The sequence below is a fragment of the Perca fluviatilis genome, chromosome 6 (genome assembly GCF_010015445.1).
Source record: "Perca fluviatilis chromosome 6, GENO_Pfluv_1.0, whole genome shotgun sequence".
NCBI classification, from domain to species: domain Eukaryota; kingdom Metazoa; phylum Chordata; class Actinopteri; order Perciformes; family Percidae; genus Perca; species Perca fluviatilis.
The window spans coordinates 34331431-34358406 of record NC_053117.1 but is presented as its reverse complement, the minus strand read 5'-3'; the positions used below and the strand labels follow the sequence as shown (position 1 = coordinate 34358406).

General features: G+C 40.7%; 3 protein-coding genes across 3 annotated transcripts in view; 1 reads left to right on the top strand and 2 right to left on the bottom strand.

Annotated features, from left to right (window-relative positions):
• The window catches only part of si:ch211-251j10.3 (uncharacterized protein LOC799483 homolog), a 69784-nt gene extending 63088 nt beyond the window's left edge, over window positions 1–6696 (bottom strand). The window contains exon 1 of the mRNA XM_039802754.1: window positions 6000–6696. Within this exon, the coding sequence (XP_039658688.1) occupies window positions 6000–6020 (21 nt within the window). The 5' untranslated portion in view covers window positions 6021–6696. The remainder of the gene's footprint in view (window positions 1–5999) is intronic.
• Window positions 6697–7833: 1137 nt separating this feature from the next.
• On the top strand, window positions 7834–13303 carry ptgesl (prostaglandin E synthase 2-like). Its single transcript, XM_039803374.1, has 7 exons — window positions 7834–8152; window positions 9136–9324; window positions 9733–9788; window positions 10454–10606; window positions 10757–10957; window positions 11108–11225; window positions 12008–13303. The coding sequence occupies exons 1-7, from the start codon at window positions 7865–7867 to the stop codon at window positions 12137–12139; spliced, it is 1137 nt and encodes a 378-aa protein (XP_039659308.1). The 5' UTR covers window positions 7834–7864; the 3' UTR covers window positions 12140–13303.
• Window positions 13304–14207: 904 nt separating this feature from the next.
• Window positions 14208–26565, bottom strand: gle1 (GLE1 RNA export mediator). Its single transcript, XM_039803372.1, has 15 exons — window positions 26357–26565; window positions 25306–25548; window positions 24761–24919; window positions 22768–22916; window positions 22604–22664; window positions 21802–22059; window positions 21461–21683; window positions 20863–20975; window positions 19676–19888; window positions 18817–19007; window positions 18601–18730; window positions 18383–18487; window positions 17696–17778; window positions 17519–17582; window positions 14208–15325 (listed from the first exon to the last, which is right to left on the bottom strand). The coding sequence occupies exons 1-15, from the start codon at window positions 26453–26455 to the stop codon at window positions 15257–15259; spliced, it is 2160 nt and encodes a 719-aa protein (XP_039659306.1). The 5' UTR covers window positions 26456–26565; the 3' UTR covers window positions 14208–15256.
• Window positions 26566–26976: the final 411 nt, after the last annotated feature.

Genomic DNA, 26976 nt, shown 5'->3' with positions numbered 1-26976 from the left:
AGACTGAATCAAGTACTGAAAGTCAGCTAGAGGTTAGCCGGATCGTGCAGGCAGCACAGATCGGGTACTGACCCCCCCTCCTCCCCAGCATGAGTTCCACCAATCAGAGGCGTCACTGTGGGCTTGTGGGATTGTTCAGGGTTACTTATCCAAGACATCGAGAATAAAAGACGTTAAGGTTGGTGCCCCATGATTTTTGGCGTCTATATGAGCATATAGAATCGCTTAGTCATGTTGGCATGCTGGTTTTAAGTCTACCATCGACCATACTCCAATATGTCAATGGAGAAATTGCATTGTATTTTTACTTCCGGAACCCGCTGTGGGCGGGACTGTTGAGCTCTACGTGTAACAGAAGCAGGATAGATAAACGTACAGGTTTCCAGCCTGAGCTGCAGGGAGAAATCAAATCGCCGGCAGATCGGGCTGGGTTTTAAAAGATTAAGGGTCTGGCAATGAGTAATGAAAATGGCCCAACTGGAGGGGCGGCACCAAGCATGCATTTGAAAATCTCACTGCACGCAACTGGATAACACTACGACCAATCACAACAATACACAGGGTGACGTATCCATACGCTTAGCTACCAGCGGAGCTAACTGGTAGATTAAACTCTTGCCGTATTCGGTCGGCAAAACAGCAAAAACGTCTTTCTTCTTGCAAAGGAACGATTCGAGCGCCGTCTTCTGTTCCTCTTTTAGATAAAAATCCGTAGTCATCATGGCAATGTTCACTAATGACTTTGACGTCGCAGCGCTGTCGTCATCTGTTTAGCTCGCCTCTGGCCCGCCTATATCAGATACACCGATGTGATTGGTGCAGCTCGGCTCCAAGGGCATAGTTAATGAGCATCATTACTGAATGCCAGAGTGACTCGCTGAGCAAATTCAAATTGTGCTCTCGCGAGAACTCTGGATTTCCACGGTAATAGAATCCAATGGTTTAGACCAGATTTTAGATTTTTTTGTATCATCCTGAACAGGAAAAAACACTTAAAAAAAATGAAAGAAATAGATATAAAAAGTCTGAATGTGCAGCAGCCAGACTTTATGTTTCTAGCCTGCAGAGTCTCTGGATGGAAAACTTTCACTTGACTCAGCATGAACACGCCTGCAACTGATTACAGTGTCCACGCACACGCACACACACACACACAGCTAAGGATGAACGGAATAAGCAGAGCAAAACAGTCTGACGGTAAAATACTAAGCAACAAGTCGAAATATTACACCGCTCCTGCATTTTGCAACACTGTTCATACAATCCTCCACAGTACAAAAATGCTTTTGACAAGATATTTCAAGGACAGGCCGTTCCTCCATGAACACATAACTAATGCTTCTGAAAAAAAGAAGAAGAAAAAAAAGGCCCTCGGGACTAAAAGCTGAGAAAATGTCTGACTCTTGTCACATTCCATCAGACAAAGAAGTCAGATATGCTTGGAGTGAAGTCAAGCTTCAAGAACAGAGTGGTTTCTGGAGTGCCGTGCAGAAAATGGGAGCAACAGAAAAGCTCACAGGTTTATCTACAAATCCTAAAATATAGGAGGAAAGAAAAGGCAAATACATGTTTCAAAAGAGGATAAACATCAATAATACCAGCGAGAGGAAACAGGATTTGGGTGGAGAGGGAGAAAAGAAGTATAAGAAAAGGTTGTTTACAGTGAAATCCAGAGCTGGGGTGTGTGTGTGTGTGTGTGTGTGTGTGTGTGTGTGTGTGTGTGTGTGTGTGTGTGTGTGTGTGTGTGTGTGTGTGTGTGTGTGTGTGTGTGTTCAAACAGAGGCAGTGGGAAGCCTCACATCCTGAAGCTTGACATCTCACAGTGAAAGCTCAGTGATGACCTGTGATACTGAATCATCATGTATACTTGTGTTGGAATAAACCTTCCAGCATGACAAATGTTGGTCTCCCAAGAAAAAATATAAAAAGTTTTGTTTTAAAACTACATTGTGAAATTTTGCCTTGAAATCATTTAGCTTTGATATTTTCATATTTCAAACTACAGGTCTGTGAAGTTTATCACCAAACGGACAAGCGAAGAAAACAGAATGACTAGAGGGACACTCGGAGAGCACAGACCTCCACCAAGGCTGTGCACTATCTCACAATGTAAAGGCAGTGTGAGGGCTTCAAGCCCGGGACACACAGGGCCGAAAATCGGCCGTTAGACAGTCTGGCGAGGTCAGTGACTCGAGTCTGTTCAGTGTGTCCCGTGCCGTCGTCAGTCTGGGGGGCTGTCGGCGTTCATTTTGGCCGACCTGACATGTTCGGTCGGAGGCAGGGCGGTCGGGACTCACCCGGAAACGGCGAGCAGAATGAACGTGACTAGAGTCTCTCAAAATCTGACGAAAATCTTTTAAACTGACCTTTGTTGAGCTGAAATGAAGACTCAGCAACTGCATGGCCTATTTCTCGCTTAAAATGTTCTCAGAAACATGTTTCAGTGAACTATTTTAGTACAATATGAGATCGTATTCTGAACAAGCCGCCATGACAGTCTGGCTTTGAATTTCCGGAGAAAACAAACCCATGTGACGCGTTCGTCCAATCAGCTGCCGGTTTTCATTTCTTGGGCAACAATACAGAGTAGCGCCGCCTGCTGCTATGGCTGGCTTTTCTGCCGAGGGTCGGCCGTCTGGTGTTTATGTATATTTCCGTATATTCCTACACTACATGAATGCAGCACAAATGCCCTATCTCGCAATGTTACGGCTCGTGCACACTGCCTGCGTGGCGTGAGCGTGGCGTTTCTGTTGCGTGTCAGTTGTGTGGCGGCTGCGTGGCGTTTTCTATGTCTTTACACGCCAGAAACGTGTCTGACGCAGCACTGCTGCTGCTAGCCTTGTCTGGACACATGTCTGTTTCCCATTAACATAAACATACTGTAAATATATACTGATTTTATTATTATTACAGCAAAGACAACGTCGGCAGTATTGACGGCAAAATAGGCTACAGAATATTTCGTTCTGTATTGACAGGTGCAATATTATTATTTCTTTTTTATTACATTTTTATCTGCATTTATGTCAAAACATTGAGGCTTTCAAACATCAAAAGGTAATTTATTAATATGTATTTATGTCAAAATAACATATAAACATATGTTCGTATTCTATTTTGCCTGGAAACGCTTCCAACACGCGAAAACTGAGACGTGCGTCTCACACAGGCAGTGTGTAAGCTCTGACCTGTTAACACGGGAGCCAAAATAAAAACGCTCACGCCACGCAGCCAGTGTGCAGGAGCCCTTAACATAGTGAAAGATAATTTGTGTGTCTGCTCCGTGATTCGGATCCCCTCCAAAATATAAGCGGTTCTTCCTTGGTCCATGCTTCACCCTTCCACCAAGTTTCATGGAAATCAGGCCAGAAGTTTTTTTTCCGTAATCCTGCCGACAGACAGACAAACCAATCCGAAAACATGAGTCCAGCTTTCTCTGGACGGAGCTCACGCCCACACTGACAGTTTCCAGTGGCGGAATGTAACTAAGTACATTTACTCAAGTCATGTACCTTTGATTTGATTTGATTTGATTTGATTTGATTTGATTGTATCAAGAATGCCTTACACATGAACAAAAAAAAGACATCAAATACAATCGAGGATAAAAACACAATAAAGTCCAGGACTTATTTCCATTGTGGTCCTAAGTACAAATTTGAGGTACTTTTACTTCACTTGAGTCTTTTCTTTTCATGCCACTTTCTACTTCTACTCCGCTACATTTCAGAGAGAAATATTCTACTTTTTACTCCACTACATTAATCTGACAGCATTAGTTACTAGTTACTTTACTCATTAAGATTTTCTGCACACAAAACACATGTAGTTTATAAAATACGATGTTTTATTATAAATTAAACTGCCCAACAATATAACTGCCTACACGTCCAGCTGAAATGATTAAACACGTGCCGATTAAACACGTACAGCCATTTTCCCGTCCTCCGCCACGCGCCATACCACACCGGGAGCGTCTCAGGAGCGGAGCGCCTTGCTGCCCGACTCACAGATGTTATTGTCTCTAAAAGTACTTTACAGAACAATCACGTGTCTATTAAGCTTTAGTTAAAAACTAACAACTGAAGTTTTTGTTTGACACATAAAGAATTTGGCCTTGCAGCGGAACACAGCTCATTGCTTTCAACATCAGTTTGATTATTTTACATGAACTTGCCATACTGTGATACATATTAGAGAAATTAGGCAATATTAGGCAAATAAATTCCAAGAGAATATCCCAGCATGCACTGGGCGAGATGCAGAGTACACCAACACAAACACATTAACACCAACAGGAACTCCAGATATTCCAGTTCACTTAACCCGGCAGGTCTTTTAGATACAGTGGGGGAGCAAACGCCCCATCTAAACAATAAATCAATACTAAACAATCAACAGTAATAGATTAATTTCCTGCTGAGTGACTGATGGATTAATTGAATACGATCCCCAATCCTCAACACAAGAATCATCTTGTTTAATCTAAAAGTACCTCCTCACATCCCTGATGTATTATTGATGGTCAGCTTTTGTTTATGGTCATTGATGCTGCTGTGCTGCATTGATGCCCCCCCAACCCCCACAGTTCTTAGACAGGGGAGGTTATGACCTCCACTGAGTGGAGGATTACTTCCTCGAGAGCTTCCGGTCTGCAGCTAATAATGACACTAAGGCTGACGAGTCTGAACGCAAGAGGACACCAGTTTTTTTTGTAGAAAACAACCAATTCATTGTTGGAAACGTTGGGAAATAAAAACAAATTGCTCTTGTTTCCAGAGCCCTAAGTGCCATCTCTCACAGTAATTGCGTATTGTTGTCTGAATAAGAGTTGAAAACCCCAAAGCGAGTCAGTTTATAATGATACCATATGGACAAAGCTGCAACTTCTCACACTGTAGAAAATGTCAATTCATTTTCTGTCAATGAATCGACTAATGGTTTTCAGCACTAGATTTCACACCCTTTTTGGCCTATTTCTAATGTATTATTTGATACCACAATGCATGCCTTTACATATTTGTTCACATTGAGTACTACTTACACTTTACCTTACAGTGAATATACTATATTGTTTTTATACTTATTTTAGGGTTGTAACTAGCAAATATTTCCATTGTCAATAAATCACTTAGTCCACAAAATGTCATCAATTGACAGAAAATTAATGTAGATTTTCCAATATGTTCTTAAATATTTGAGACAAATTATTTTCTATCGATTGACTGTACAAAACAAAAAGATAATGATAAAAGAATTGCGACATGCAGCCCTAATCTTATCCCTAATCTTAGTTATCCCTAATCGTTTCAAATTTCACTAATTATTTTGCGCAGATTAATTTCTAATTTAACTGACCTTTTTTGGTCTCTCTTTTGGAAAGTGCAGCTGTTAACACCCACATTTTAACTCAGGATTAAATTGTTTGTTTTACACAAATGCCAAGCACTAGTGCTGACACATAGGAAATTGATTGACAAATAAAAAATCATATTGACCCCCCCCCCCCTGGGGGTCCCCAGACCCTACTTTAGGAACCACTGGACTGAACAATTAAAATGATTGGCAGTTGCAGCCTTTTATTGATACAAGACAATACAAAAACTAATTTATTATATTATTATACTGTGTGATACTCCTACAAATAAAAAAATCACTACAATGCCAAACTCCATAGCTGCATTTCTAGCAGCTGGAGACACAGTGGGAGAGAGAGGTTGAATTAAGCAGGGCAGAGAGAGAGAGAGAGGAGAGAGAGAGAGACAGAGAGAGAGAGAGAGAGAGAGAGAGAGAGAGAGAGCTGGGAGGAAGGTTATGATGGGAAATGTTAAGAGGTATTGATCACCTGAAGAATTAGGCTACTGCACAAATCCACAGTTTTATCATATACAAGCTGTGAAAGGAGCTCTAATCAACGCCATAAATACCGAATATGCAAATAAGCTAAGGTGTGCATTTTAAATATGAACCCAGTGACCTCACAGATCATTTCTTACCTGTTTTTCCAGCATGATCATTCTCTCGGTATCATGACCTTCATGGAGTCTGTGTACAAGCGAGTTCAGGTTCACCGTTAGACACACTCTTCCTCTGCCAGCATCTTGTTCTTCACGGAGATGGAATAAACGAGAAATAAAAAATAATAATGATGGATTTGAGCTAACTAGCCCTAACGCTGGGAGGCTAGTAGACAGCTACGGTGCTTTTATCCTTGAGAGAAATGTCCTCTTTGGCTCCAGCATGTCTCGACATCCATATAAAAAGAAATGAAGGAGTGTTTATTCACGGAGGAAAACACCACATCGGTCAGTAAACGGGGAGAGGAAAAAAAACAACCAACGACCATCTGAGGGATGGCTAACGTTAGCGTGCTAGCCAGCTAAACCTCAGCGATTATCAGAATTTTATTTGTCTCCTCCTGCCTTCATCCATCGCTGCTCCGCTCCCTTCCAATCAAAAGAATCCAACGGAAGAGTCTCCTCTATCATCGGTTCTCACGACTAAATCCGTGCCGTAGCTCGACGACGACATCCCAGTGAGGAGTGGTCGGTCCCGGGGAAGATGTGGCTGATTTGACCAGTGTAACACTGATGCTTAAATGGATGCTGCTGAGGGGGATCTCAATCTCCGCTTTTACTAAGGCAAGACGCTGCCTGCTGCTGCTGCTGCTGCTGCTGCTGCTGCTGCTTCTACGGTCGGAGAGAGAAGAGCAACTCAGAACAACGATGCTCCTGAACGCACCACACGACGCGGAGGCGAAACAGACGCTATTGAACACACCCCAATATAATACCCAAAATACATACTTTTAATTATGAAAAAATAAATAATAATAATAAATATATTTTAATTAAAATAAAAACTAAATATATAAACTTAAATGGGAAAAGTAGATACTTTTAATTAGTTATAAAAACTAACAAGATATTACATACTTCATATACATACAACAATTTAGGCAAAACGTATTTAATCAAATAATAAATAAAGTAAAATAATAATAAAAAATACATAAGTTTAATTAGTTATAACATAAATAGAAAATACATATTTTATATACATAAAAAGTAAAGAAAAATAATAATAAAAAAATACTTTTAATTCTAAAAAAGAAAATTAAAATAAACAAATAATAAAGAATACAAAATATATTCTTTTTATTCAGTTTTTATTTACAATTTTAAAACGGCTGAATTGGATTATATTTATTGATAGATTAATGTACGTCTCACTTTACTGTTGCAGCTGGTAAAGGTGGAGCTAATGTTAAATACTTTATACACTGCTGAGTAGCTCAATTTATAATATTATAACATGTTTTATTTGTTGATAATATTTTTGTAATAATATTCGGAATGCAATGTAACTAGTAACTAAATGTATCAAATAAATGTAGCGAAGTAAAAAGCACAATAGTTTCCTCTAAAATGTATTATAAAGTAGCCTAATATAAAATGGAATTACTGCAGTAAAAGTAGGCTTCCTCAAAATTAGTACAGTACTTGAGTATATGTACAAATTTAAGCTACTTTCCACCACTGCAAAAACAAACGGTCCACTTCTAGTTTTTTGTCACCACTGAGCCATCTCCATGACAACGGAGGTAGAGGTTCATCGTAAATTCAAGATCATGATATAAGATAGGTTTATTGTCACTCCGGTTATAATATAAGTCCAGTCTAATAAAATAAAATATTACAAAATTTAGTAAGCAATAAAAAATATATATTAACCAAAGAAAAATAGCGAATAGTAGTAAAATTAAAAAGACACACAGCCTGACAGGCTCAACTCAGGGTCACATAAACCCGTACGTCTGCTCCCCTCGCGTTGCACTCTGGGACTTTTATGTAAAACCAACATGGCGGCCGCCTGCACCAGAACGCTCTGTAAGGTCGGCAGGAGTATTTTGGAGTCTCCAGCCGCCCGCCGGCCCGGTACCGTCTCCTACTTGGTGGGGAATGGGAGCTCACGAGGGTCCAGGAGGGCGTACGGTACCGGTGGGTACCGCTCCGAGCTGGTGTCCTCTCTGCGGACAGGAGCAGGAGGCAGAGTGCTGGGCTGTGCCGTCCTGCTCGGTGGAGGTCTGGGTCTATATCACACCGTGAAGTTCAGGGTCCAGCAGCTCCTGGCCGAGGAGGAGACCAAGGTGAGTCCCGCTCAGCTGAGCCTGGAACGCGGTCTCACTGTCAGCCGGTGTCCCGTTGATCTCCCACTGGCAGTTTTCCATCGTTACCTAACTTCGTTATCTAATTACGCACTTGATCTAATGATAATATAATACGGCTTACGTGCAGTTTAGTGTCACAAATTATTTTCCAAAAACTGAGTGTCCCAAATGATGGTCTTATTTGAGACAGGTTAGGGGTAGACAGGTTAAGGTTAGGGGTAGACAGGTTAAGGTTAGGGGTAGGGGTTAGGCTAGCACCGGGCAGGATCATACCAGTAATTAAGTGTATGGGGAATTTGGGACACTAACCTGCACGTATACCATATAATACATCCACGAGCGTCATGTCTGCAGACAGGGTCACCTAATCTAAGTACAATTACACAAGCACTGCATTTTTGAGTATTTCCATTTTATGCTTCTACTCTACTGCATCTTTGACTGCTTTAATTACTAGTTACCATTTTGTTCAAGTACTATACTTAAGTAAAATATTGAGGTACTTGTACATTACTTCATGTTATGTTATTAATTCAATGCAACTTTATGCTTCTACTCCACTACAATTCTGTAGGCAAATAGTGTACCTTTTTACTGCACTACATCCATTTTTACAGCTTCAGTTACTTTACAGAATCAGAATATAAAAAATCAATTTATAAATGATGATGTCTTACGGATAAAGCTACCCAGCCTTATATAAAGTAATTAAAATTAGCTCAATGTTTACCAGCTGTAACAGTTAAGAGAGAAACACATGAATGCATCATTTTACCGTTAAAGAATATACTTTCACATTTAACAGATTTTATTCACAGTGCTCTGTGTGTTTCCTGTTTACTTTTGGTTCTAGTGTAAATCTGTAAAAACTGTAACAAAAAATATAAATATACAGACCAATTAGTGTGCATTAGAATCAACCTGTAATGGTCGATCCTCTCTCCTTCGCTGCCTGGATCCAGGTCTCGGGAGGAGGTCTGAAGTTGACCCTGTACCAGTACAAGACCTGCCCGTTCTGCAGCAAGGTGCGAGCGTTTCTGGACTACCACGGGCTGCCGTACGAGATCGTGGAGGTGAACCCGGTGATGAGGAAGGAGATCAAGTGGTCGGTGTACAGAAAAGTTCCCATACTGATGGTGGATGGCAATGTGGTAAGACTGCTAAAACGTTTCCAAAACACTGGAGTCTCTTCATCTCAGATAAAGGTTACAAAATGAGTATTATTTTAATATTGCTGACACTTCTACTGCCAGAATATTTCTTTAAAGTAACCTCACACTCACAGAAAGGAACTCTCCTTTCTACCACAAAACCAGTGTTAACATGTAGTTAAAGGAACAACAACAAGAAAGTCCCAATAAGTCAGCGTGTTCCTTTTTAAAACTGGAGTAAAAAACCACACCAGAGAGCTGCTTCAAGCTTTTTACAGCCTGACAAAGTTTTTTTTAATTTTTTAATTCAGAAATCCAACTGGTTGTTATTTACTTTCTCCATGAATGTGCAATTATTCTAAAAGAAACCATCCATGTCCTTTTTGTCTTTTCCATCTTTTGTTGCAGCAACTGAACGACTCATCCGTCATCATCAGCTCCCTCAAGACATATTTAATCAACACGTAAGCTGTAGCTTTTCTTGTGTGATATGAAAATGTTTTTTTTCTCAATAATTATTATAATGTGACCAGTAAAATGTCAGGTCACCAAAAAGAAATGACAAAAAAAGATTTTTGTTTTAAATTTTCTACCCCAGAACAACGGAGGTGATTACAGTTTAGTTTGTGGAGCTCAAAGCATTGAAACAATATTAAAACCTTGTTAAGAGTTTAACCCAGTGTGTTTTCCTATTTAAAAATGATCTGCAACTGTTTTTGATAATCAATCATTTTATTCATCTTTTGAACCTAAAATACCTCAAATGAGCTGGTTCCAGCTTCTCAAATGTGAGAGTGTTATGCTTTTCTTTGTCGTGGGTGATAATCAACTGAATAGTTTTGGGGTTTTGGACAGTTGGTCGGACAAAACAAGACATTTGAAGACGTCGCCTTGGACTGCGGGAAATTATAATGTAATTATAAATGAAGGCAATAAATCTCGACAATAATCAGCAGATGAATCAATCATTAAAACAATTGTTACTTTTTTAAATTGCCCAGGCAAATAAAACCAAAACTATCGTGTATGTATATACAACACTACAGGTAAGGGAGAAAATAAACTCTATATTTCTGTAATTTGGGTGTAATTTTTTTTTTTTTTTTTATGTGAACCATTTCTCATCCAGGGAGAGAAGCATGTCTGAGATCCTTCACTGCTACCCTGAGATGAAGTCCGTGAACGAACGTGGGAAGGAGGTGACTGAGTACAGCAACAAGTACTGGGTGATGCTGGGTGAGGCTGAGATCACGGAAATATACCCCGAGAAGGGAATGCAGAAGTAAGTCTGTGTAGCACAACTCGTAAAAGGTGATCCTGAATTATTCCGCAAATATGTAACCGTTTAGTCCACATCCCAAAAGTACAGTTCATATAAATGAGATTTCATTCTTATTGCGACTACGATGTAAAGTGTACTCTCTGTTGTCAGAGAGGAGATGAAGTGGCGTCAGTGGGCCGATGATTGGCTCGTGCATCTCATATCTCCCAACGTGTACCGGACTACCGGCGAGGCCCTGGCATCCTTTGACTACATTGTGCGCGAGGGCAAGTTTGGCACTTTTGAAGGTTTCTTTGCCAAATATGTCGGCGCTGCGGCCATGTTTCTCATCGCCAAAAGGCTGAAAAGTCGGTAAGTTGAAGTCATGCGATGACAATGAGTTTAGTTTGTCTGGGAGACAGATGCAGTTGTGGGAAATGTTTCTGGTAGTTTCTTCTTGTAGTTTATTTTATTTTGGATGTCAAAGTAGTGTTCGTTTTTCCTTTTCGTCGGACACAACAGACACAACCTGCAGGACGACGTCCGAGAGGATCTCTACAAGGCCGTCAACGACTGGGTGGCAGCCGTCGGCAAGAAGAGGAAGTTCATGGGTGGAGATCAGCCCAACCTGGCAGACCTGGTGAGAAAACGCACCTCTGTCACTTCCTCTCTCATCCTTAACCCCTGTGTGGTCATCGGGTCAAATTGGACCCGTTTTCTAAGTGTCTATCTATATCTTTTTTAACTACCTAATTTTGATTACCCAAAAATAACATGGATGGTTTCATACGACGCGCTTCACAAGTACAACAAAAGATCGGATCTGTACTTTCATTGAATTTTGGGTGTTTAATTAAAACAAATTTTGCATTTGGGGAAAAAAATAAATAAATTCAAAACAGTATCCTGACTGAACGTTGACCCTTCTGTGATTATCCTTTAATATTTGTCTAAACAATTCACAATTTCAGCTTCTTTTTTTTTTTTACTCAAGAATTCGGTATAATTATTAATATTGACCATGAATTCCAAAAAAAACTCAAACTAGTAATAAGTTGGTGTCAGTGGTGTTTATACACGGAAGTGAAAAGACGTTAAACGTCCAAACAAAGCGCCACAAGTGTCGAAAAAAGACAAAAACATCAGGAAAAAGTGAAAGTCAACAAAAGGAATAATGTACTTTATATTTTTCATCTTGATCACAAATAACCTTTCCTCAAATTTGTTACCATAGAAACAAGGCTATTCAAAGTGCTTTTTATATAAAAAAAAAACGTTAAAAAAACAAACCTGCAAGAGCACAACAGCTAAAATAGAATAAGACCAGCATGAAATGCAAGAATAAAAGTTGTGGTGTAAGTTCATAATAAACATCACAACCCTTACGTTTCTTTTTTTTTTGTGGGGGTCATCTTTCTGCAGGCGGTGTTTGGCGTCCTCCGAGTGATGGAGGGCCTGCAGGCGTTTGACGACATGATGGATAACACCAAGGTCAAACACTGGTACCGCCGGATGGAGAGGGCGTCGCTTAATCACGAGGGCCGACAGGACTGAAGCTGACCTGGAGTCAAACGAGGAGAGGGAGAGGAGAGGAGAGGAGAGGAGAGGAGAGGAGAGCAGAGCAGAGCGCACAACACCGAGAGCTTCCAGCCTCAGAAAGACTGAACAGTAAACGGCCAAGACACCCAGTCGGAGACCGGCGGCAGGAAGCAACAAGTCCTGCAAAAATTGTACAACGGTTTGAGAACGGTCACCACTGCAGTGATTTATTTTATTTTTTCTTCCTGATTAAAAACACATGCGTTTCATTTTTGAAGGTAAAGAGATCACACACATGAAAATACTGTCTGCAGGTGGCTAATTTGACCATTTAATAACCAAGCTGCTTAAATCTGCTGTTCATTTTAGGGCATTTTACTGACCTCTACTGGTGATCTGTGGGAACTGAATCTATTCAAAGACATTTCATTTAACACGGTAAAGGCACATTTTCAGAATACAAACAAAACAAATAATTTGGCATATCTTTGATACAGCAATTCTAAAAATGTCCTCCACATAGGTTTGCTTACTTTTTCATTATGGGGTGGTGAAAATATGGTGTATTGTCCCTTTAAGACAGCCTACAGGGTTTCCATGCAGATCAGGAGAGTTTTACACATTTACAGGCCTTTAATGGTGGCACAAAAATTTTTACATATTTTTTAGTGACCAAAAAAATTGCAATATGGGAACGGCTATTTCACACACTACTGTATAATTCTTTATTTTGTTTGTGTTAACATGGTTTATTTCAGTGGTTGTCAACCAAAGATGTTGTTCCTGCAAGGACTCCCAAGCTTATATTTATGAAAAATAAAACTGCTAACATCAGCTAAGTTTATCACTTAATTTGAAGGCAGACACATTCAGATCATCACCGCTTTGTCTGGAATAAAAGTAGTCGTTTAGATTGTCTTCGAGGTTCAGTAGTTTGTGTGAACTTGTTCCAGGTACCGTGACATCTCTTAATTTATTTCATGCGATTGTTTCTCTGGAACTGAGATCAGTAAGTTCTTGTGCTGGTGTTCTCTTGAGGGTAAAATGTAAGAACTGGTAAGCTGGCAGTTTGAATGTACTTAATATGCAAAACTGCAGATCAATTTCTTGAAGTAATTGTATTAAAACCAACTCATGTGCATAGTTGTAAAAAGATGAAAATAAAAAAGGAAACCTGGAGTTGTGTTTTAATGAACTAACTACACATTAACATATTAGAAGCTTGAACCGGACTCACTTTAAATTGTTGATTTAGACAAATAATCACCAATAAAGATTACAGAGTGTCCAAACTAGGATTGCACGATATTGACAAAATGCGATATTGCAATATCGATTTTGAATATTATATTCATTTTGATATTTTTTAACATATGTAAAATCACAGAAAAACACATCGTAACAATATTCATAGATTCCTGACAAAGTGCACATTGAAACTCCGTCACAGTAAAGGCGCCGTAGTGCGGCTGGACCACAGGTCTGTCGTGAATGAAAAATATTCAATCTATCCGACTCTAAACTCTGCCTGCACCGTCTTTTATAAAGTTGCGGGATGGGATTTGGTGCAGTTACTCTAGTTCTGTTGTACTTTGTGCCACTCGCTAGCGAGGCTTGTTGGGCTAGCTCTGGCGTATTAACTTTGTTTTGGGGATGTATCATGCACTCATGATCCGGTACGTTTTGTTGTCTCCATTTCCTCATTTACACAGTCACTCTGTCGAAATATGCACACACGTCACGTGGTACGCTCCATAGGGTTTGTCATGTAGTGGACGCGTGCGCCTACGTGCACTACTAACGTGCATGTGGCACGGTAACTGGCCAATGAAAGATCATTATAGCGTTTCAAGCGGCCTCTAAATCAAGCAACTAAGCCACACAGCCAACGGACGGGACGCAGCGCTCCACTAAATATTGCACACTTATTGGGACACTTTCGATATAATATTGCGTAACGTGATATTGCGATAACAATTCGATATATCATACAGCCCTAGTCCAAACTAGCTGAAAGTGGTTTATTTTTTCTTCCTTTTGAAAAGATTTTATGTAGGGTCAAAAAAACAAAAAAAAACAAGACTTTCATTGAACTGAGGTTTCATTTCAGACATTTGGTTTATAGATGAAGATTACAATCATTCTGCTAATACACCTGTATAATAATAATCTAAATTATAATCAGACCTCTGCTCCTCATCAATGACCATTTTACTTTAAAGTGCTGTCATTCTAAGATTTGTTTCAACATGACGATCAAATCATGTTTTAGAAAATATTGACTAATGCACTTCAGCAGTTAAACCTCATTTATACACATTTGTAATCTTGAGAACTTCATTTACAATGATTCAACGACAGCTCATCAGACCACACGTCTTTGCTCCACATGGTGGATTTTTAAAACAAATAAATAGCAAAAAAAGCTCAAATCATTCAACACAATTTTGATTTGAACAGGGACTGTTGAAATAAAAACAAACAGTGACCAAATTTAGAGAGTAAAAGCTTTCCCCTCGCCACAGGCGTTCTAACAAACTAACAGTAAAAACAGCTTCAACACTGGAGAACTCCTTAATTTAGAGGATTCAGCCTCAACATTTACATCGCAACATAATTACCGCCTTAAAAGACAAAACCTGGCTTTTTTTTGCTGGACTCATTGTTGCAAACTTATTATCAAGTATATTATGAAGCCATAAGAAGTAGAAAACCATTTGAACAGATGTTGGTGTAGAAGGAATCGAAAGATATACTGTATATAATATCTTTCCGTTAGCCGTTCAAAACCTCTTCCAAAGCTGTTGAATTATTTTGGAATATATTGCATCTAGAAAATGTAGTTGAGCAAGGCCTCCACTGTGTCCTTGTCCATCAAATGAAGCCGACACAAATTTCATTAGCCTAAGACGCTGCGTTGCTTCTAAGTTCAACAGACGTGAACAACCATCTTCCTCCAGTAGCAGCTAGACTTTTCCTCCCTGCGATTACTGACTGAAGTCTCCTTCCAGTTTCTCAGTATCCGACCACAGCCTCCTCTCTGCCTCATTCGGTCCTAAATGGCTTCATGCAGCAACATCCAACGGAGCAGCGGCTCCTCCTCCTCCATCATCATCATCATCATCATCATCATCATGAGCCCCAGAACATGGAGCTCAGCTGGCCTTTGGGCGGACGGATCTGTCGGCTCTGCAGCGAGGTCTACGCGTGGGAAAGTTCAGTTCAGTTTATTCAGAAGAAAGAAACCAGGATTGAGATCACAAAAACAATAATAACTATAGTTTGAACAGTGCCAAGTCTTCTTTTTCTACCTCGTTCATTATTGCATACTGTATTTAATTCAATAACACGTTCTGCGTGTGCAGCACGGAGGGGGCTACAACTGCATTTAAATGCGTATTTCTGTATTATGACAAAGCTGATAGATAGATAGATAGATAGATAGATAGATACACACATTTACAGTGCCTTGCGAAAGTATTCGGCCCCCTTGAACCTTTCGACCTTTTGCCACATTTCAGGCCTCAAACATAAAGATATAAAACTGTAATTTTTTGTGAAGAATCAACAACAAGTGGGACACAATCATGAAGTGGAACGAAATTTATTGGATATTTCAAACCTTTTAAACAAATAAAAAACTGAAATATTGGGCGTGCAAAATTATTCAGCCCCCTTAAGTTAATACTTTGTAGCGCCACCTTTTGCTGTGATTACAGCTGTAAGTCGCTTGGGGTATGTCTCTATCAGTTTTGCACATCGACAGACTGACATTTTTGCCCATTCCTCCTTGCAAAACAGCTCGAGCTCAGTGAGGTTGGATGGAGAGCGTTTGTGAACAGCAGTTTTCAGTTCTTTCCACAGATTCTCGATTGGATTCAGGTCTGGACTTTGACTTGGTCATTCTAACACCTGGATATGTTTATTTGTGAACCATTCCATTGTAGATTTTGCTTTATGTTTTGGATCATTGTCTTGTTGGAAGACAAATCTCCGTCCCAGTCTCAGGTCTTTTGCAGACTCCATCAGGTTTTCTTCCAGAATGGTCCTGTATTTGGCTCCATCCATCTTCCCATCAATTTTAACCATCTTCCCTGTCCCTGCTGAAGAAAAGCAGGCCCAAACCATGATGCTGCCACCACCATGTTTGACAGTGGGGATGGTGTGTTAAGGTGATGAGCTGTGTTGCTTTTACGCCAAACATAACGTTTTGCATTGTTGCCAAAAGTTTGATTTTGGTTTCATCTGACCACAGCACCTTCTTCCACATGTTTGGTGTGTCTCCCAGGTGGCTTTTGGCAAACTTTAAACGACACTTTTTATGGATATCTTTAAGAAATGGCTTTCTTCTTGCCACTCTTCCATAAAGGCCAGATTTGTGCAGTATACGACTGATTGTTGTCCTATGGACAGAGTCTCCCACCTCAGCTGTAGGTCTCTGCAGTTCATCCAGAGTGATCATGGGCCTCTTGGCTGCATCTCTGATCAGTCTTCTCATTGTATGAGCTGAAAGTTTAGAGGGACGGCCGGGTCTTCGTAGATTTGCAGTGGTCTGATACTCCTTCCATTTCAATATTATCGCTTGCACAGTGCTCCTTGGGATGTTTAAAGCTTGGGAAATCTTTTTGTATCCAAATCCGGCTTTAAACTTCTCCACAACAGTATCTCGGACCTGCCTGGTGTGTTCCTTGTTCTTCATGATGCTCTCTGAGCTTTACACGGACCTCTGAGACTATCACAGAGCAGGTGCATTTATACGGAGACTTGATTACACACAGCTGGATTCTATTTATCATCATTAGTCATTTAGGTCAACATTGGATCATTCAGAGATCCTCACTGAACTTCTGGAGAGTTTGCTGCACTGAAAGTAAAGGGGCTGAATAATTTTGCACGCCCACTTTTCAGTTTTTTATTTGTTAAAAAAGTTTGAAATAGCCAATGAATTTCGTTCCACTTCATAATTGGGACCCACTTGTTGTTGATTCTTCACAAAAAATTACAGTTTTATATCTTTATGTTTGAGGCCTGAAATGTGGCAAAAGGTCGAAACGTTCAAGGGGGCCGAATACTTTCGCAAGGCACTGTATATACTCATCAGCCAGCATTTTTTTTGGGAAGACAAGGTTACGTTCTTCTTTCATCTTAACTTCATAAGCAAAAGCTAAGCAGACGCTGTATTGTTGAAGCCATTTTTAACCCAGGATTGGTCATAAGGGATGTTGGAAATACATGTGCACGTGTGCTAGGAATAAAAAATAAAAAGATGAAAGATGTCCCTGATTATAAAGCGAATTAAAGAGTGCAGCTTGAGTTAATATAAGGTTTAAAAAAAAAAAAAAAAAAAAAAAAAAAAAAAAAACCGTACAGAGCCATTAGCAGTGGGTAACGTACCTCTAGAAACTGTTTGAGTCTGATGACTGAGCCCATCTGTCCACTTTCGGTCACCGCTTCAATTCTGGAGACACCAACATTCAACACATGAGACTGGAGGAAATCAAACTGGAAACATATTTTACCGGCTGGTGGGAAACTCTGCGTGCTTTACATCTTTAGAAGGGGAGTGTGTACCTGGGGAAGTATTCCTCTTTAAGAAGCAGGATGAGTTTCCAGAACTGGATCTGATACTGCTTCATCAAAGCATTACCACAAACCTGAAGGACACAACACACACGTTTAGATTTTTAACCCACAGCTGCTTTCAACCCACTAAACTAATACACTGTATTGCATCACCAACTTGTCAAACGGTCAGTAATAAGGCTTTACAACACAGTAACATGATACATGCTCAGTGGGGTGGGGGGAGTAGCTCTGAAAAAAAACTGGCAAAATGTACTTGCATTGGTCACAACATATTAAACTCTTTCCTCAAGACGGATCAACTAATAGACAAACATATACTAAACTTTATGACTGTCAGCAGCACCACACTCACGTCTGTATCACATTCAAGTGACCATAATACAAAAGAGCCGTTAGAGGGCCGTGAGTTTTTTTTCCTCTTTTTAAGTCGAGATGATGTAAATACAACACAGAACAAAATTAGTAAGTGGAAACAAATACAAATGCACTTCTTACAAAAATATAAAAAAAAAACAATTCCAAACCTTAGCCGTTGGACATATTTTGCATATTCAAAAGAGTATGGGTCATATATTTTAACTGACTAACCTCTATGCTCTATTGGGATAGGTTTGTATAGAAACAGCAATGTTGAGGACTATATAAAATAACTAAAAGAGGAACAGGACTTACCTCAAGAAAGTCGAACAGCAGCGTTGCCGTGATGTCAGCCAGCGGCTCCATGTTGAGCATCTGAGCCAACCAGCGCCAGCCGTGGTTCAGACCGTGAGGAGCAGGCTGAAACGTGTGAGACACAGTGAGAATCAAAAAGGTTGAAAGATGCAGACACGTAATGCTTTATAAAACGCAGTGCAGGGTGGGGGCCTGACAGGAAGGGAGACAGTTCTTACGCCCTGCTTTGAGCCGTAGGGCCACCTCAGCTGGATCACGGCAGCGTAGAGGCGGATCATCCCCGACATCCTCTTCAGGAAACTGTCCTGGCCTTCGACGCCGGAGTCGTCCACGCGGTAACCAAGAATCCTGGTGAATTATCGTCGGGATTAATCAAAACATGACAACCGAGCAAAAAAGGAAGGTGCGGCGACACATTTCCGCGTCTCTCTGACCTCTGGTATTCCTCCACAGCGGTGCCTTCCTTCATCGGAGGGTAATGTGGGACCGCGTACGGACACTTCTTGTGCAGGTGGGCGAGGATGAGCTCGCCCACTCGAGGGTGCAGCTCCCAGATGCCGGAGGCTACCACGGCGATGGGGAAAGCGGCTTCGTGGTGAGAGGCCACCTCCTCCTCCCCTTGTTTCTACAAAAAAAAAAAATCATCCAATCCCAAAAGAAGTCTTGTACTTTCATAGTTTGATGTACAATAATTTATCATAATGTATTAGTTGCAGGGTTCATACGCATTTTAACCAATACTTTTCGGCAAATTTCCATGACTATGTGTTCCTGAAAATGTCAGTTGACATTATACAATAAGAATACACATCTGTGTTAAAGTTTACCCTCAGAGGTTTAACTATAAAATGAACGACAATTTATGTGGTTTATAGCGGGGTTCGTAATATCGCTCCCCGAATAAAATGTTGAGGTTAAGACGATGTGAAAATACATTTATTAATCACATATTATTATGCTGTGTTAAAAAAAAAATTCCATGAATTTTCCAAAACTTTCTGGGTCTTTTTATGTTTCCAAAACCTTTCCAGGCCTGGAATTTGCATTTTTCAAATTCCATAACTTTTCCAGGTTTTCCCAAAACGTATGAACCAACCCTGTAGTTGATTTATATTTTCTTCTCATAATCTGAAACTGCAAAGTAACTAAAGCTTTTCAAGAAGAATTTAATCAATGCAGCTGCAAGGAGTTCTTTTCAATGACCATGTTTTGGGGTTGCATCACACCTTTTCCCGTCTCCCCCCCCCCTCCCCCTCAACGTTTATCTGGGATAATACATCAAAACAGACTCACCACAAACTTCTCAGCCAGTTTGTAGCTGACAAAGTCCAGGCCCTGTGGATGCTGGGAGGTGGAGACCGACTTGCCCCCCGACACCACCGCCCGGCCAGACAGCAGCTTGTCGATCTTGTCGAAGATTTCTCGGAGCTGCGATCCGGAGTTGCTGGAGATCTGACTGACGGGGATGGACGCCGCTTTCTGGAGCTCCAGCTTCAGCTTCTTTGTCTTTAGAGTCCAGAGAAGAAAAATTAAAACGCAACTGTACACAGTTCTGCTCACAAGTTAAATGTTAAGTATCGCCATTAGTGTCCCCCCCCCCCCCATTTCCATAAGAGAATCAAAGACGGATGTCTGTATGAAATGTCTGCTCAGATTCATCATCTTGCTTTCTTTTTTTATTTCATTATTTTAGTTCCTAGGTATATTTATAATGACCCATTATAGCCTGTATTTTATTTAGGCAAAGTTCTTCTATGGCTGAATCCAAATATGAGTAAAAAGCCCTCCTCTAAACTGGTTCCAACAGTAAAGCTGAATATGTATCATGCGGGTTTAACTGTCTGCTCTTTTCTATTTTGAATTTGTTAAGCTTAGCTTATCACCTGCTCCAAATCCTGGCACCACATCACTCCAGTCCTTAAACAACTCCACTGGCTTCCCATCTCCCACCGGATCACCTACAAAATCCTGGTCCTCACCTACAAAGCCCTCCACCATCTGGCCCCCTCATACCTCACTGACCTCCTCTCCCCCTACCAGCCCTCACGGTCCCCCAGATCCACCTCAGCCGGTCTCCTCTCCATCCAAACGTCCAAACTCCGCAGTTTTGGGGACAGAGCCTTCTCCAGAGCAGCTCCCAGGCTCTGGAACTCCCTCCCCCAAGAGATCCGCACCTCTGAGTCCCTCACCATCTTCCAGTCCCGCCTCAAGACCCATCTCTTCCCCCCTGCCTATCCCTAGCCCCACGACCCCCTCCCATGTCATCCGTCTGAATCTTGTTGTGTTTTGTTTTTGCGATATACCTCCCATGTAAAGAGACTTTGAGTCCACGAAAAGAGCTATATAAATTCAATTTTTTATTATTATTATTATTATTATTATTATTATTATTATTATTATTATTATTATTATTAACGCTGCATTTTGTGTGAAAGGGGCTACATAAATACAATATTATCATTACTGGAGTACAAACTCACCTGGACGTCTTTTGGCGAGTTGAGCTGTTCGTAGGACTGCGCACACTGAGCAGCCGACTCCTGCAGCTGCCTGTACCATTTCAGCGTGCTGTCTTCAGCGCTGTTCTGCAGCCCTGTCGGAAGACAACAATGGCCAAATCTTAGTACTCGCAGTGTTCTGTACACGTGGATTACAGATTAAGTACTTCCAAATTCAGCTACAGCCTTTTCCTTAAAGTTGGCAATTCTTAAGATTTCAGTCCTGGTTGATTTAGAATTCATATTTGAGTGAAACCAGTGGAATGGGGTTGAGAGTTTAGCAGTCTGGAGTCTTGTTCATAAATGAGTTTCAAGTTTTCAGAACTGCGTGCTTAGTTCTATTTTTTGTGTGTATATAATGGAGAAAAACTAAAATACTAACTCATCAGTGGGCCATAAGCTCAACTACCATTGGGTTATCTTTGGCAATAGTGACTTAATGCATTTATTTATGAAAATCTTTGAGATTAGATAGACAGACAGACAGACAGACAGACAGACAGACAGAATATATGGATCAGATGAATACATGCGATGAGAAAGGAGCCGGCTGGGAAGCAAAAAGATCCAACTCTTTCACCTTTCCTCTTTGCCTTCTCTTTGGCCGACTCCGCCGCCTTCTTCTGCGCTTCCTGCTGCGCCTGCAGCTCCGCCTGCTTCCTGCGCTCCTCTTCGTCCTCCTGCTCCTTCTTCTTCTTCTCCTGAGCCTTGGCGACCTCCTCCTGCATCAGCCGGATCAGCGCCCTCATCTCGTGGAGGGCTCGCTCGGCCACGGTCATGTCCTCCACGCTGGGGAACTCGCCCTGGAAAGACAAAAAGGAGCCCTTTAAAAACACAACCACAACGAGTTTCCACCTCTCTCTCCAGACTGCTTCCCCCGTCAGCATCGGAAAGGAGCCACGCATCAGGAGTCGAACTGACCTCCGCCGTCTTCCGCACCACCTCTGACAGCTGGGAGCACAGCTGGTTCCCGCGGGTGCAGCAGGAGCTGAGGATGGCCGGCGGGAGATCGGTTTTGGTCTGGGTGGACGGCTCCAGCAGCTGGTTGAGCTGCAGGATCTCCTCCTGGATGGTGTTGAGGTTACGCAGCCGCTCCCGGCCATCCGCCTGCCGCTGGCGCTCAAGCTCCGCCTCCCGCAGGCGCTGCTGCTCCGCCTCCCTCAGACGCAGGTTGATGATCTGACGCCAAAAGAAGAAAATGTGTTTATAGTGAACAAAACCTAACGTTTTGAGTTCAGGTGTTATCACGTTATCATGAAACAGGCAGGGCTCATGAAGCTTTCTACACAAACTTCCAGAACGGAGAAGGACTTCTAGGGAACACTAGACAGTTGTAAAATTTGAATCTTGCAAAATAGCAATATTTTTCTGTGGAGGCTTTATGTACGCAGGCAAATAATACAGGTATCGGAGCCATATAGGTTATATATGCAAAACTATGTTGTTGTCATAATAAATAGCTCTTGACATTTTTTTTTTTTTTAACTATTCTGTATAACACCACCATCGGTAACTTCAAACAAATAAATGAATGAATGAATGTGTGAATGAATGAATGAATGAATGAATGAATGAATGTGACTACAGCCACCCCCCCAAGTCTGTGAAGTTGATAAAATGCTCTGACTAGATCTAAAATTGATGCTTGATAAATACCACCAGACTTCGTGGTGTTTCCAGACAGTTAAAAGCGACATGCCTACGTGCTGTCCGATGAGCATACCTTCATTCTGTGTCGCTGCTCTTCCTTCAGCTTCTCTTGACGCCCGATGCTCTCTTTGGTTCTGAGAAAGTGGGAAACCAGACCAGTTTGATGGCACATAAATAACATTTCGGCAATGTCAAAACAACATTTTTAAGACTTGAATCAATGCCAACGGCTCTTACTCTCTGTCCATCATGTCCCTCATGCTCTGGTACTCCTGCCTCTGCTTCAGCTCCATGAACTCCTCAAAGCGTTTCAGCTGCTCAGACTCGGAGGTGGCCACCGCCGCCACCAACTTCTCCTGCATCTCCTGCCGCTGTTTGAGCGCCATCTGAGCCGAGAGATTTAAGACATCAGTCAGGTGAGACTGCAGAGCTTCCTGTCTACATGTCAGGGTTATCACACTTTTAGTAAACGAGGCAAATCCATATATCTGGGCCGGTGGGATCAAAACATTCTTAAAATGGTCCTAAAACTTTGACCAATGCCAAGAAAGGTGTAGCAAAAATGTTTTTACCAAAAGATAAACTGTTTTGGTTCACAAAATGAAACACGACTGAATCTGTCATCGGTTTTTGGATTTATCGTTGTTTCTGAATGTCACGTCTTCAAAACGTCCTGTTTTTTTCCAAAAAGTCCAAAAGACAAAAGTAATACAGCTACATTGATATAAAACATATCCGAGCAAGAAAATGTTCAGCATTTTTACTTTTAACCATTAAAATCGATAATCAAAATGTTTTAGTTTTCTGTCAATTGACTAATCAATTAACCCACTAATTGTTGTTTAAGCGTAACTATGAATGATCTAATCCATCCTGTATTTTCCAAAATAAAGATATTCTGTCCAAAAATTAACATTGTTCTTATATAAAACAGTGTTATGTCTGTGCACATGTATGCCCTTGTTTGAAACAATCTATTTAACATACATTGGCACTCATAACTTTATAAACCCATGCTAAAGTTGACTAAAAAGAGGAATAAAAAAAAAAAAAAGAAAAAAAAATAATAATAATAATTTTTGGGAAATTGATCTTAATGCCTTAATTAAAATAAAATGAGGAAAAAATCCAACCTTTAAAAAAGGACACCAATTTTCTTTGTGAATGAATAATCTATCGTAAATAAATAAATGTTCTTCCTTAAAATACTGGGGGCATAAGTATACATACCCCTATGTTAAAAGGAACACGCCAACTTATTGGGACTTTAGCTTATTCACCGTATCACCCAGAGTTAGACAAGTCGATACATACGCTTCTCATCTCCGTGCGTGCTGTAAGGCTGTCTGACGGTTCCAGCGACATCAGGCCAGCACAGAACATGCAGGTGAATGGTTCCAGAAATCCTACTGCTCTGAATAAGTGACAAAAATAACGCCAACATGTTCCTATTTACATTTACGCCTGAGAATATAGTTCCCGGTTTGTTTACGGTTAGAAGACGGCTGTGTCTCATGTGACCTTGTTTTTTGTACACGCTGTGACTCTACAAATCACAACATGTAAATAGGAACATGTTGGCGTTATTTTGTCACTTTTGTCACAATTCGGAGCAGTAGGATTACTGGAACCATTCACCTGCATGTTCTGTGCTAGGCTAAGCTACCGGTGGAGTCGTCAGACAGCCTTACAGCACGCACGGAGATGAGAAGGGTATGTATGGACTTATCTAACTCTGGGGGTTACGGTGAATAAGCTAAAGTCCCAATAAATCGGCGTGTTCCTTTAAATTCCCATAGAGGCAGGCAGATTTTGATCTTTAAAAGGCCAGTTATTTCATGGATCCAGGATACTATGCATCCTGATAAAGTTCCCTTGGCCTTTGGAATTAAAATAGCCCCACATCATCACATACCCTTCACCATACCTAGAGATTGGCATGGTTTTATTTCAGTTAGCCTAATAGCTGGTTTGATTTGCGTTGAGAGATGATCTTATGAATTTTCTTAGAAAATTGTTGTCCTTAAAAAAGGTTGGATTTTTCCTAATTTTTTAATTAAGGCATTGAGATCAATTTCCAAAAGATGATTTTTTTTATTCTTCTTTTTAGTCAACTTTAGAATGGGTTCATAAACTTATGAGCACCACTGTAAAAAAATGTTTTTGTTCCACAGCCATTAAAGTTGACTTGGGTATTCAAGTGGAATAAATAAGAATCATGGTGTCTGACCTTGGCCTTTTCTCGTTGTTCCACCTCAAACTTGATAATGCGGCCCGCCATCGCCATGGCCTTGGGCGACAGCAGGGAAATGCCAGGTAGTAACGCAGGACTGGAAACTTCGCTGACATCTCCCTCTGGATCTTCATCCTTCGCCTCATCGCTAACAGCCTGCAGCGCAGTAAGAAAAAGGACAAGAGTGAGAAATTCAGACAGGTAGAGGAATTCAGAGTTCAGAGAATCAGTCAAAAAAAGAACCTATTTTCATAGGGAAGTAAGCGCACATAACGTTGCAAACCCCAACTGATGTAAAAACTGATTTAATGACTTCCTGAAACTAATTACATAGTGCAACAACAACAAAAAGTTTAATATTTAAATACTGTATATTTGCTCGCTCAATGCATACATCAAAATACCACTAAGCTCCAAAAAAAAAAATCCACACAAAAGTTACTCAAGAACTCTTCCTTTAATCAGAAAATGCAAGGTAGTTTTGCCCTTTTTCCCCTCACGTGCAAAAACAGAAAGGTCAGCATGTTTCCAGGAAGACTTGCCTGCTCACGCTCAGTCTTTGAAGACGGGGCTGAAGAAAGTGTGGTGTGCATGGCATTGAGGTCGGAGGTCGACCCTGTGAAGGACACCGAGGCGGAGAGCTCCTCAGAGAGGCCGGGGCTGGAGTCTCCGGAGCTGGAGCCCAGAAAGCGAGACCTCCGCAGGGGCGAGGAGCCGAGGCGCTCCAGTATGATCCCAGAGGTTGAGGACAGGCTGAGGACCTCTTTGCATCCTGCCAAAATATGCTGCAAGAACACAAATAAATAAAACCTCAAGTGTACTGCATTCATGGGTGTTTTATGGTTCAAATGTACATAAGGGATTTCATTTTTGTATTAAGGAGAGGATGACCTCCACTAAGCTCCAATGTTTTTATTATATATCACAGAAGTTTCAACCTCAGTGGTTTAGTTTTTTAACAAAAGTCAAATACAATCTTAAATATATACACCACAAAAGTTAAAAAAATAAGAAATTCTCTATTAGTATTTTGACAAAAAGAGACATGGCATGAGGCCCTTATGATTAACAAACACCATTAGGCAGTGTTGGTGGTCAACATAAAGAGAACTGTAATAGAGTATCAAGTAGCATGAAATGGAAATACTCCAATAAAGTACCACTATCTCAAAATTAGTACTTGAGCAAATAAACTTAATTACATTGCACCAGTGTGTATATGTAAGGCTGTATCTTGTGTTAAACTTGCCTTAAAAACGACCGATAAAATAAAATGTAGGTTAGTGTGCGGTGACGCATTAAATAGCGTTGATTAAAAACAATGCGTCCACCTGCTTCATATTGGTCTTAATGGTAATTAAGCAAACAGTGGTAGCTAGTTAACTACCCTCGTTACAGACCGTCATGGTGGGGGTAAGTCATAGATAAATAAACGGACACTTGAGCTGGCTAAATAAATTAATTCGGTAAAGCCGGTTATCGGTTATCCAACTAGCTAAACAAGCAGGGACATTTTGGCCTGGCTAATTACACTAGCTATCTAGCTAGCTAGCTATCCATTAACGTTAACTGGTATTAGTTAGTATAACTCACCTCGCCCCTTTCCGACCAGAAAGGGTCGTATGTGATATTTCCCTTCGGAGAATTTTTTAAGGCCTGTAAAGTTTCCCATCTTAGATTTTCAACAGGCATCACAACAGGGTGATAAACAAAAACAAAACTACAAACTGCTGATAGCGTCGGGCTAAGTTTTTGAAGGTTTTGAATCGCCGGATGAGGTTACATAAATTATAATCCGACGAGAAACAGCCCGCCTACTGCCGACACGCTCTATGTTTCCGGCTTGGTCATACACGTTATTATAATTATTCATATTCTGTTCATGGTTCATGTAATCGTTATCCAACACGATCAAATCTAAGATTTATAACACGATTTATTTTACTATTGAAAGTATTCTGAGCCGTTGACTCAACCGGAAACAGCATAGTATTAACGTTACAGTCCTTCTGGCGGACCGTCTTTATAAATGTATTTGTTGTACCAAAGAATTTCTAATATCCGTAGACCGGCTTTGGTTGTACTTAGTTTTAGAAAGAGAGAATCTTTGCTTACACAAATACTCACCTTTGACGTCAAAATTTTAAATTGGATTGCAAATATGACCCATAAATCATTCACTGAGTCCATGTTACCGTTTAGAAATATTTAAA